A 13,372-nucleotide genomic window follows, 5' to 3' on the forward strand; every position below is an offset into this window, starting at 1 on the left:
TCCTGTTAATATTTAAACTCTTTAGTGCTGACACTAAATGCAGGATCAATGGGCTTTACAGGTTTTAGATTCAATCTTAAATTGGGTATATTTCTTAACAAACTCCTAACAAAGTAGTTGAAGAGCCAAAGGATTATGGTATTCTTTATTTCAGAGTATGCTTCAAAATGTTTTTCTTCTGCTCCCTAACTAAACTGAGTAATAAAAAATTATAATAAAATTTTATTTATATACCGCCTTTCCGGAGATCAAGTACATGATGGCTTTGATCATAATACCTCTAAAAGTGGAACCTACTATGGAGTTTTTTCAGAAATGATCCAGGAGACTGCAAGTATTCCAAGAAAAATCAAACTGCTGAGAAAAGAGAATTGTCGTGATTTTTCATGTTGGGTTAGCCACTGAACAGAATAGCTTTTGTTAATTACCTTTTGAGTAGCCTGAGATCCAAACTTGGTGGCCTGTTGACAAAGCAAAAATGATTTGCTTCAATAATTTCACCCTCAAAAAGCAAAGGCAGAAACGTTGCAACTTTTGCCGTTTACATGGTTCTCAACATTAATATCCTTGTGTTTCTCAAAACTGTAGGTAACTTTTGCCACCACAAGAAAATTCTAATTTTATGGCCAGGTAATTACAAAACTAAGCCTTGTTAGCGCCCTTTCAGACAGATGGCTCCCAGAAATGCTCAAACATTCTTTTTCTGATGTAAGCTATTAGTAGAAGCATACACTTACTGGGTGTTACTCTGTTTTCTGTGTACATATCCCAGTATGTTCTGTCCATGCCACTGGCTATGACATGGCCATGTAGGTAAAGGTAAATACACTAGAGCAGTCATTCATTTTTTTAACAAATAAAATATGTTTAGAGCTCTTCCCCAGACTTCCTGGGGAGAAGAAAGGCTGTACAGTCAAACCCAGTGGTAAAGGGTTAGATTTGATGGCCCTCGAGGTCTCTTCCACCTCTATGATTCTTTCACATATGTGTGTGTATGTATATATAATGTTTGTCTGGAATCCTGTTGATGTGTTTTACATGCATTCCCCTATAGAAGCAGTTGGTCAGGCCCCACCTGGAATATTGTGTCCAGTTCTGGGCACCGCAATTCAAAAAGGATATTGAGAAACTGGAGCATGTCCAAAGGAGGGTGACTAAATGGTGAAGGATCTGGAAACCATGTCCTATGAGGAACGACTTAGGGAGATGGGGATCTTTAGGCTGGAGAAAAGAAGGTTAAGAGGTGATATGATATTCCTGTTTAAATGTTTGAAGAGATGTCACATTGAGGAGGGAGCAAGCTTGTTTTCTGCTGCTCCAGAGAACAGGACATGAAGCAATGGATGCAAGCTGCAGGAAGAGATTCCACCTCAACATTAGGAGGAACTTCCTGACAGTAAGGGCTGTTCGACAGTGGAACACACTCCTCCCTTGGAATGTGGTGGAGTCTCCTTCTTTGGAGGTCTTTAAGCAGAGGCTGGATGGCCATCTGTCAGGGATGCTTTGATTGAGAGTTCCTGCATGGCAGGGAGTTGGACTGGATGGCCCTTGTGGTCTCTTCCAACTCTACGATTCTATGAGTCTATGACATTTTTCTCCAGTGACAGATGAACACTTTCAGTTCATGGTTACAGATGTGGCATTTCACATGGGGTAAACTGCATTCTATTGCATGCAGTTTCACATGTTTACACATTGCTCATGATTTAGTTGTGCATTCAATTGCGCAACCGAATAATTCACTAGTGAAGTAGTGTTTCACAACTGGTACATAACTCTGAGAATAAACTTATGATTGGTGTCCTTGATATAGTATCCCAGCCACATGGTATGATTTAAATAAAAAAGAATTATAATATTACTTTTTTAAAAAGAAATGCCTGCTAACGTTCCCATGACTGGACCATTTTAAGAAATGTGGCTGGAATGAGAAGAGAAAGCCACACTTAGCAAGTACCCATAGGGGAAGAGTGTCTGTGACCAAGGTTAACATTTCTGCCATGCAAGAAGACACAATCAAAGTGTGTGCGCACACACACACATCTCACAGATGGCCATTCAGCCTCTGTTCAAAAACTTCCAAAGGAGGAGACTCCATTACACTCTGAGGGAGTGTGTTCCACTGTCATATAGCTATCACAGCAGGGGAGCTGCTAACAGAAGTTGTGCTCAAGTCAAACTGGGGCACCAGAACCTCAGTGATTGGCTAGTTCCAGGCGGAGAGGGAGGAGGAGGAGGAGGAGGAGGCAGCTTTAGATTTCAAATCCAGATTCTTATATCTGGAGCTTGGGGGTGTTACTTTGGAAGATTACATCTCCCAGAAAACTATATCCTCCTTCATCCTCCTCCTCTTCATTCCTGCTGCCTCTTGCCTCCTCCTCTTCCCGCCTCTGCCTCCTTCTCCTCCTTCCTCCTCCTCTTTCTCGCCTCCTCCTCTGCCGCTTGTGGTGCAGAGAACACCCGGCTGACCAATCAGAAGGCAGCTGAGGTCCAGCCAATAGAATGTGGGCTGGGACTTTTGAGCATTCCATGTGTCCATTGGTTTTGGCAGTTGGAATGTGGACAGTTGGAATGTTGACAGTTGGGGGACAGTTGGGATTTGAGAGTTGAGGGAACAGTTGAGTCCAAGAGAGGACTGGGCTCCATGAGTTCCTGAGGGAATAGTCAGTTAGGGCTTGGAATCCTGAGAGTGAGGATTCCAGAGATAGAGAAAGATGGTTAGGGGTAGAGTCTGAGTGGTAAAGGGCTCCCTACCATTACACTTCCAGGACTCTAGAAAAGGGAGTGGCTGGAGTGTGATATCCTGTGGGATAGTGGTAGCTTTGGTGACTGTTAGGTCTAATTTTAAAAGAGGAACTTAATAAAAGGATTGAGTGACTCTTAGAATCATAGAATCGTAGAGTTGGAAGAGACCACTAGGGTCATCCAGTCCAACCCCCTGCCATGCAGGAAATCCAAATCAAAGCATCCCTTAGTTATAAGAAACTGGTGATTTAGACAAATATTTCTAAACCCAACGGTAACTGTAACAAAGTAGAAAGTAACAATTACATAAGATATTATACTAAAACCAACACTGTTAAACCTTCTTGTAAATAAAGTTTTATTTGTTTGATTCAAGAAGGACACGCCTGGACTTGAGTTAATACCACGCTACTCACAATACAAAACACAGGTGGCAGGGGTGGGAAACAAACTCCCAGGTGCCTGCCATCATAGAAAATGATTGTGGTTTGGGTGTGCGTTACATAATTTGGTGGCAGTGTTAGGATGAAGGTTACCTTCACATAATTAGATGGCAAGATAGAAAAGGGTTCGTTACATAATTTGGTGGCAGCGTTAGGGTGAAGGTTGACTAGACGGGACCTTCACATAATTAGATGGCACAATAGAAAAGGGTTTGTTACACCGCTCACCCCCCAACGCAGGATTGTCATCCATAGCTGCTCAGATCCATGGATGGCAAGTCTGCAGATATGGAGGGCAGACTGTAAAACATGGAAACATCAAAGGGAGGGGGTGAATACTTTGCAAGGCATTGTATTTATTGATACAATGAAACACTCACACCACTTTAAATTCAGGTAAAAAGGTTTAAAACATGCAGGCTAATAGCCCAAGAACTGCAACTACAACTGTGCCAAGACACAACCATCTGAAAGCTGCTGTCTAAAGGTATTTACTCTTACCCAAATCAATTCAGATGGGAAAAAAGCCAACCATCTCAATCACCATGTGTGTTGTGCCTGTCAAGATTACTTCTTGAAAGAAACTGTTTTCTACAATAACATATTATATGGACAAATACCTTCATTTGCTGGATTATAGTATTTACTTACACCCTCTTTAGCTGCAGAAGCAAACTTGCTTGCTCCAGATGTAAAACTGCTCCAACCCTGAAGGAAGAAACGAACAATTACTAGTATATAACATACAGTATACTCAGTTTATCTGCTCATAGTTCTCAAATTTGCACAATGGTCAAATTTGCCACCCTCAGTTAAAAATACAGGCTCTGCTCTTCCACAGCATGGCTTCACAAACTTTACTAGGAAAGTGAGGTGGAAGAAGGGAAATAGACCTATTCTAATTTTGAAAATTTTACATGGTTTGCACACCTTCCAATATATCAATTGCTACTTCCAAGCCTTCAGTTCTTCTCCCACTGCAGCTTAAATTTCAAACAATTCCATCTCTACAAACCTCGTTCCCATCATCTGATGCACATGATGGCATTGTTGCTTATATAACAGGAAGGAACTGCTTCAACTACACCTCTTCTCAGCTGATCAGGATCAGCTTATGAGAATGAAATATTCATACAGTATAATAATTATGAGCCCTGGTGGCGCAGTGGTTAAATGCCTGTACTGCAGCCACTCCTTCATAAACCATAAGGTTGCGAGTTCAATACCTGCAAAAGGGCTCAAGCTCGACTCAGGCTCTCATCCTTACGAGGTCGCTAAAATGAGTGCCCAGATTGTTGGGGACAATTAGCTTACACTTTGTAAATCATTTAGGGAGTGCTTAAGTGCACTGATAAGCGGTATAGAAATGTACTTGCTATTGCTATAATTACCTTCACTCTTTCTAAGTCTTTATGCAAGTAGAAGAGCCAGTCTTACTTAAATAAAAAAACTTGCCAGGTTGGAAATATTTTCAGTTTCAAAATGATTTTTAAAAGCTGATTTGGAAACAGGAAGAACATTGGCCTGTTACAGACTTCCAAAATAAAGCTGCTTCGGGTCTCTTTGGAGGTATGCTATTTAAATGATGCATGCGTCCTAAGAGTCAGGAGGTCGCGCCAAAGCCACACTCCATTCCTAAGGACTGGAGTGCAGCTTTGGTGCAGCTTCCGGATTCTTAGGATGCATGCATCATTTAAACAGCATACCTCAAAAGAGACCCGAAGCAGCTTTATTTTGGCAGTCTGTAACAGGCCATTGTCATTACTGTAGCAAAATATAATGACTTTTAAAAAATGAGTTCTAGTTCCTAGAAATATAAAAATGGAGGCATTGTGGATGCTGTTGTGTGTCTTCAAGTAATTTATGGCTTATGGTGACCCTATGGCAAACTTGTCAAATGGTTTCCTTGGTAAGATTTATTCAGAGAGGATTTGCTGTTTCTTTTGGGTTTCCATCAGAAAGTGGGGACTTGAAACCTTGTCTCCCAGTATCCTAAAACAACACTGAAACTGCTACACCATGCTGACTTTATGGTTACAGAGGATCATGTGGGCAAAGCTAGCAGGTAAGTTATCATTTCCATTTGTAATGCTAATGAGATCTGTTTATAGATTTGTTGTATTGTTACTGTTGTGTGCCATCAAGTCGTTTCTATCACAGGTTTTTCTTGGTCTGAGACTGTGTGACTCTCCCAAGATCACCTAGTGGGTTTCCATGGCTGAGGAGGAATTTGAACCCTCATCTTCCAGAATCACAGTCCACCACTCAAGCACCTACACCACATTGACTCTTTTTATAGCTACTCAACTATTTTCGATCCAACAATCAAGCCCACTGCTAAGAACATTTAAAAGGCCCCCACTGCCAATTTGCCCACTGCACGGTTCTTGATTTTCCAGCATTACAGTTATAAAGGCATAGTGGTTTGCGTATTGACTGGTTTGAGTGTTGGAGTATGGCTCTGGCAACCAAGGTTCAATTTCCAGGTCAGCCTTGAAACCCATTGGGTGAGTTTGGGCAAGTCAAACTCCCACAGCCTTAAAGGAGGGCAATGGCAAATCCCCTCTGAAGAAACTTGCCAAGAAACCCTGTGATATGTGCCTGTCCCTTTTCTCTAGATGCCTAAACTGTGTTTCTAAATGTAGTTTTAAGCTGTGAGCCAACCGTGACATGGTGGCTTCAGTGTTGCACTGAGAATCTGGAGATCAGGTTTCGATTCCCTGCTGGTCCATGAAACCCAGTGGGTAACCTTGAGCAAGTGACATGCTCTCAGCCTCCGGGGAAGGCAATGGCAAACCTCCTCTGAACAACTCCCGCCAAGAAAAACTGTGGAACGGCCTGCCGGACGAGATCCGTCAAATTGCCAGCCTAGACAGCTTTTAAAAAGCTGTCAAGATGGATCTCTTCTGGTAGGCCTTTCCTGAATAAAAGTGCCCAGCCACAGAATGACTGCCCCTCACATCATCAGGGACGTAGCTAGGATTTTAGGAAAGGGGGGGGGGTCCAGACCAAGTGCCACCATTATAATGGGGCTTGGGTGCGGTGGTGCAGCAGTACACACCATTCATTTTTCTAATGGAAGGGGAGGGGTCCGGACCCCTGGCTACGTCCCTGACATCATGTATTAGCCCACCGCTCTGTCCTCAAATATATATATTCTGTTTTCATAGATATTTTAATTGTAACATGTTTAATCCTGTTTTAAGGGGGCGGAATTTGGGACACAATGTTGTAAATGTGGATTTTAATGTGTTGTAAGCTGCTTTGATTGTCTCGTCACAGAAAAGCGGGATACAAATAAAAGTTTTATTATTTATTTATTTATTTATTTTTTAGAAAGTTCCATGATAGGTTTGCCTTAGGGTCGCCATAAATCGGGAATGACTTGAAGGCACACAACAACAACAACAAAATCTGTCTAAAACAATATACAGTGAGCTCTTCTTTCTTATTCCCCAAGCTTTTCTTTCAGACACATGCTAACACGAGAATCCCTGGATTAATTACTTTACAAATATTTTAGTGGCAATAGAAGAGTAAGACTCCATTTTTCATCTGTCAGGAAATAATCTACTTACTGAATACAGAGAAGACATGGCATTATTGAGGAAGTCATCATCCTTTTTGGGAGGAGTAACTGTATTTCCAAACCCCACATAGCGATTCTCTTGACCACTGAATCAAAACACACAAGAAACTGAGCAAATACATTTTATAATCAAATACATTTCTATAAAGTACATGTATACACGCAGGAAGTAAATTAAATGAGTACATTACATTTCAGAATCATTCCCTTAAATACAAATATGCATTAAACTACTACAAACAGGTAACTTGCAGTTGGCTTGGTAAGGTATTCCTTTTCCTGCACACTTTATGGCTCAAAATATTTCCAATGATCTTCAGCAGATGAACTCTTCTTTTAAGACTGGCCACATGAATTCTTCACGTAGCATTAAAAAAAAAAGAATTTCTGAAATACACAATAGTCTATGGCTTTAACCTGAGCTATAGGGCCAGAATGTTTCCTTCATCAGATTTTATAAAATTACTTTTTATAAGTAATTTGCTCCTGTTCTTTATTTGGCTGAGGGGGGAAATAGGTTGCCTTCATGGTTGGAAGGCCAAAAGGTGCAGCTCACTGTATTACTTGTGGTACTGTTTGTTGCTCTTCTATTATTTTCTATTATTTGTGGGAGGAGACCCTTAAGACTAAGAAAATGATATAAAATTTAAAAACTCCATTAAAGTTCATATACAAATGGCCTTTAAAAATAAATTGTAGACAACTGGAAGCTCACTTGTTATACAACTCAAGTAACTTCATTCTTACCTGTTGCTATGCTGAAATGTAACATTTTTGCATCTTTAGTTCATTAGTAGTAATTCATAACTTCCACATTATGAGATAGATAGATAGATAGATGGATGGATGGATGGATGGATGGATAGATAGATAGATAGATAGATAGATAGATAGATAGATAGATATCTTTAATCAGTTATAACCCATTACTTCCAAGTTAATATCTTTATATTTAAATAATGCACCAAGCAGAATATTCAAATATTCAGCATGATCCAATAGTTGAGTTCACAGTGACACGACGGGCCAAGAATGATAGAGATGGCGGAAGTGACAGACCAACACATCTGAATGTTGGCTTGTTGGCAAAGGGCTGGTCTACAGAAACAGAATACACTGCACTGCACACATAAATTCATACAGAATTTTCTGAACAGAAGTTCACAAATTTTGATTTGGCTTAGTAGCCAGCCATTATTTACAGTCCCCATCAATTCCTACTTTCCTAAGCCGTTGGGCACACGTGTGTATGTGCACGCGCGCGCGCACACACACACACACACACACACAAAGGGAGGTTGGAAGGGGTCTGTCTTTTTTCCTGCATGAAACTTTACAGATCATAATTTGAGATAAAGTAGTTTTATTGTTTTAAATTTTCTGAGCTAATATTATATGATACCCTGGGATCCTCAGATATAGGGCCGGATATAAATAATTTTAATAAAATAATAAAACAAACATCTAGTATAGACATAAATTAAATAAACAGAGGACACGAAGTAAGAGGCTTGCACTGCTGTAAAAGTCAAACAGCAAAATAAAGATGTTTCATTTCTCCATTTGGCTATGAATGGAGAATTCAGTGAAAGGGATTTTTCTGTAAGGCATTCCAAGCAAGGTTAATCACCACAGGTGTGTGAGGGACGGGAAGGGGGAATCACTCTTGGTAGTCACCCTTGTAGACTCCTGTATTTATGAGAGATGAGATTTTTACCTTTGGTAAGAACCAACATCATCATTTAACCAGTCTTCAAAGGCTTTGTCAGAAGTACCACCAGCATTCTGCTGTTGTCCGGCAGAGCTTCTGCAAATAACCAAGTATAAAGTAAATCACAGGAAACCAAATTATTGTTTGACAAATACACTTGAACTTCTATGAAAATAGGATGTTTGCATACAGAGGGCAGGGTGGTCATGGATGGGAGATCACTCTACCAAGATCTGCCTCCTGGTCTATCTATTTTTAACTGCCTTGAACCATACTTTAGCTTGTTAATGTGTTCAAAATGCTTTTAGTTTATTTGAATTATTGTTATTGATTTAAATTATAATCTGTTCATATTGCTTTCATTTATATGCCACCCTGACATCTTGTGATAAGGCAGAATATGAATACTTTAACCAATAAAATCAACTGAAAATCTGCAGATTGGGGTGGGTAAAAATTATAATTTTATAAACATATTGTCATGCACTGATAAAAACTGTACATGCAGAATAGTAACTGGACTTCCAGTTGAAAATGCAATATGAACTTTTAAAAACCTAATATAGAGAAGTGGTCCCCACACTGTGCTCTTTAAGAGATTTTAGACTTCAGCTCCCAGAAGCCTCAACCATGTTGGCCAAAAGTGTGGGATTCTTAAACAAAAGATTTGTTCTTGTTGTTCCCATAATAATAGTACCCAATAAATCCTTTCAACATACTGAATTAGACACAACTGTAGACATTTGGCTGCTGCTATAAGCAGTTCCACATCTCCTCCTCTCCCTTGCCACTAGTGCAGTGAAAAGGGAATGTGTCATTATAGCTGACAAGGCTGCTCCATGTCATGTTCACTTCACTGGTTACTGCTTCCAAGGGCACGGAACCCGAGAGTAAGGATGCTACAGTAAACACAATGATTTGTTTGTATTACTGAACATTATAAGCAGAGATTGGTGTAGGATAAAGTGTGGTGATTCAGTTTGTATTAATAAACATGTACACTCACAGGCTCTCCCACATTCAGCTCCATCTTTAGAACAAACACCTCCTGGTTGTTCAAATATTAGCTTCATAAGGGGTGGGCAATCTGTGGCCTGGGGGTGGCATGTAGCTCCATATCTCTTAGTTTCCATATCCCCATGTTTTTATGGGTTTAAAGCCACGGGGTATAAAATATGGTCAAAATGCTCCCTGGGAAGACTAAAACATTATCAAAATGTTAACCGTGCTCCCTAGAGGACAGGTGGGACAAAAAACTATTTTTGTGCATGCAGGGGTGAGGTGTATAATGCAGCTCCTGACCCTCGCTCTGCTGTAAAATGCTTAAAGAATTGGATGGATGCTGTACAACCTTTTCAGGTCTAAAGGGAAGCATATGTCATCCTTGGACTTCAGGAAGTTGCCCACTCCTACTCTTACAATAATCACACTGTACAAGACAAAGAAATGCCTACCGATGAGCTGAGGAAAGAGCAACTTTGGGCTGAGGTGGAATCCAGTTTCTAGCAGATGATGTTTCAATTGACCACTCCTTACCTTCAGCCAGTGCTGACACCTAAAAAGAAGCATATTTTAAAGATGTCAAGCATATTTACTTCCACAGAGCTGCCTTTAGTACCTTATCTTAATGTATGGGGAAACAGCCCTCCAAGGCATAACAACTTACTGAATTCACTACAGGAAGAAGTGATTAGGAAAAATGGACTAAAAAAATTCATGGAAGAAATGAGAGCTAAATGAAACTTTCAGATTCAGGCTTCATCTGTTTCTGAAAGCAGATGCCAAGGACAGACGGGGGGGGGGGGGGGGGAGTTACCTCTGTATATTGTTAATAAGCTTTTCAGAAACCTGACTGACATGGACACTGTCTGAGATTTAGCTTAATCCAGAAAGGCCTTTAATTTCTCTTTTAGCTTTTCCCAGGCCTCTAAACCCTAGCTGCAACAGGAATGTCATAACAGTATGTTATTGCAGTGTCTGTAATAAATATAGATTTATCCTTAGTCTAGATTTATCCTTAATAAGAGCAGGACAAATTGTATATCAACCATAAAAGCTTAGCTTCTCCTTACTATAGATTTGTAACACACAACTTGCCTTTAAGATATAGGCGGGTTACAGACGGTCAAAAAGGGGTGTATTCATGACGTCATGAAGGTAGAGCCTTCAGACGGACCTTACCTGAATGCCGTCATGAACACGCCCCCCGCACGCCCCAAGCGGGAAGAAGCGGCATTAAAAAGGTGCTGCTTTTCTCCGCTTCTTTTTGATTTGCGGCGTACGTGCGCAGCTCCGTCTGTAAGCTGCTGCACCGATACGTCAGAATTGCTACGCCGCAAATATAAGTTGCCGGTTTAAAAGCTCCGTGTCAGCTGCGTCGCATAATGGGTTGGGGTCCAGGACATGCGTGGTATGCAGTCAGGCTTTAATTGCAGCGTCCGATGCCATGCAGCTGTGGAAGCTGAGGCACAGCTGCGGCGCATTTTAAGTCTCGTAACCCTAACCCTAGAGCCACTTGTGCGCATGCGTTGCTAGAACCGCAGGAAGTTGTAAGTTTTGCCGGCGGATGTTTTGGTTGTAGAAAGTGATAAGGGAAAGTTTGGAATTTAAAATGACCCCCTACACACATTCCTGCGCCATTTTCACCTGGGAACGGGCACAGTTCGGCTGCTCCTGACACAGCTGTGTGGCGGCTCCCCTTTGCCACCAGGCAGGATGGCACAGCCATCCACCAGCACCCCGAAAAAAGGCAGGGGGACGTCTTGGTCTCATACTGAGACGGCTGACCTGATAGCTATATGGTTCCAGCCAAACATTTTGCAGAAACTGGAGCAGTCCTACCTGAATGCTGACACATATCGAGAAGTGGAAGAAGCCATGAGAGCCAAGGGCCACAACAGAACTTTGGAGGAGTGTCGCAGAAAATGCAAGTCGCTGAAATCTCAATACAAACAATACAGAGATGCCCTGGCCAGAGGTACTACGAAGGGCGCCCCCCCGCCCTTTTACAAGGAGCTGCATGCTTTCATTAAAAGTGATGGAAGCATCAGACCCAACAGACTAGCCACCACAAGTCTTAAGATGCAGGGACCTTCCAGCATCGGCGGAGACGTGCCACTCTGGCCAGGGCCATAGCACCGCCAACAGTAGCCTGATCAAGCGCTATGGCAGCCACTGCCGTTCGCTGTTCTGTGCCATCATCATCATCACTGCTGCTGTCATTGAAGTTTACAGCTGTCATGGTGGTGGATGATGGGACCTCCACTGCAGCGGCAATGGAGGTGGAGGGGGCGGAGGGGGCAGAGGAGGCGGGGAAGACGGCGGTGGCAGCGGCGACAGCCGTGGCTGTGGATTGCAGCTTCAGGAAAACCACAGGGAACAAAGGAGAGGAGGCATCCATGATGCTGGTGACATTGGCAACTGTGCAAGCGGACAAGGATGCCAACACCAGCTGATCACCAGCTGGCAGGAGACCACCTTTGTTCTTGGCCAGGGCGGGGGGGAAAGTTTAAAGGGGCTTGGGCGCTTTAAATTATTATTATTATTATTATTATTATTATTATTAACCTTTATTTATGAAGCGCTGTAAATTTACACAGCGCTGTACATGCAATCTTTTTAGTTAGACGGTTCCCTGCCCTCAGGCTTACAATCTAAAAAAGACATGATACAGAAGGAGAAGGGAGTGGTGACGAGAAAGGGTAAGAGGTCCAGCAGTTCCTCTCAACCTCCGAGGCCTGGACCAAGGCAGATGGACTGGAGGGAGGGCAAGGCTTCATAATGGATGGTTAATCATTATCCAGGGAAAATACATAATCACAAGTAGGATAATACATATACAGTACATAGGAATACAGGAAATGGATCGATAAACAGCCAACAACAGAACATCAGATAGTAAGCGACAATTATGCGATGCCTGGGAAGGCTTCTCTGAATAGGATGGTTTTCAGCTCCGTTTTGAAGCTGGTTAAAGAAGTGATGGCTCTTGCTTGTGGAGGAAGAAGGTTCCAGGAGTGAGGGGCAGCAAGTGAAAAGGGGCGAATCCGGGATGGGGCAGAGGAAATCCTGGGCTGAGACAGCAGACCTTGACTACCAGAACGGAGGGCCCTGGTGGGAAGGTGAGGAGAAAGAAGGTCTGATAAGTAAGGAGGGGCCAGTCCATGGAGGGCTTTGAATGTCGACAGCAGGAGCTTATACTGAATGCGGAAAGGGAGAGGGAGCCAGTGAAGGGATGCCAACACAGGAGAGATGTGGTCAGAGCGGTGGGTGGAAGTGATAATGCGTGCAGCTGAATGCTGGACAGAGATTAAAGGACGGAGGTGAGAAAAAGGAAGCCCAGCCAGGAGGACATTACAGTAATCCAGTCGTGAGATCACTAGGGCATGGACCAGGATCTTGGCAGTAGAGGCAGTGAGATATGGTCGGATTTTGGCAATATTGTACAAAAGGAATCTACAAGCCTTGGCTGTGGTCTGGATCTGAGGGATACACGACAGAGAAGAGTCAAAGATAAAGCCAAGACTGCGGGCTTGCTGGACTGGTTGAATGGAAATGTTGTCCACAGAGACAGAAAAGGAGTGTTGAAGGTTGGGCTTAGGAGGAAAGACAAGAAGCTCCGTCTTGGACATGTTGAGCTTCAAACGCCGATGGCGCATCCACTGTGAGACAGCTGTAAGGCAAGATGAGACTTGCTGTTCAAGCCTTGGAGAAAGGTCAGGGGCAGAAAGATACAGCTGGGTGTCATCGGCATACAGATGGTAGGAAAAGCCAAAAGAGCTAATGAGTTTTCCTAAGGACAGTGTGTAGAGAGAAAACAGAAGGGGACCCAGAACAGAGCCCTGGGGAACTCCAACAGATAAGGGAACAGGAGAAGAAGTCTGA

At 42.5% G+C, this 13,372-nt stretch overlaps 1 protein-coding gene across 12 annotated transcripts in view; it reads right to left on the reverse strand.

Annotated features, from left to right (window-relative positions):
- Nucleotides 1–13,372, reverse strand: part of ARFGAP1 (ADP ribosylation factor GTPase activating protein 1) — a 49,543-nt gene that overhangs the window by 17,726 nt on the left and 18,445 nt on the right. For 11 of the 12 annotated variants that reach the window (XM_042462297.1, XM_042462299.1, XM_042462298.1 and 8 more), the window contains 5 exons: nucleotides 9,943–10,043; nucleotides 8,495–8,584; nucleotides 6,767–6,863; nucleotides 3,840–3,896; nucleotides 429–461 (listed from right to left, as the gene is read on the reverse strand). In XM_042462297.1, coding sequence (XP_042318231.1) covers nucleotides 429–461; nucleotides 3,840–3,896; nucleotides 6,767–6,863; nucleotides 8,495–8,584; nucleotides 9,943–10,043 — 378 coding nt within the window. The remainder of the gene's footprint in view (nucleotides 1–428; nucleotides 462–3,839; nucleotides 3,897–6,766; nucleotides 6,864–8,494; nucleotides 8,585–9,942; nucleotides 10,044–13,372) is intronic. The other variant, XM_042462293.1, reaches the window with a different exon arrangement.

The sequence above is a fragment of the Sceloporus undulatus genome, chromosome 4, assembly GCF_019175285.1.
Source record: "Sceloporus undulatus isolate JIND9_A2432 ecotype Alabama chromosome 4, SceUnd_v1.1, whole genome shotgun sequence".
Lineage (NCBI taxonomy): Eukaryota > Metazoa > Chordata > Lepidosauria > Squamata > Phrynosomatidae > Sceloporus > Sceloporus undulatus.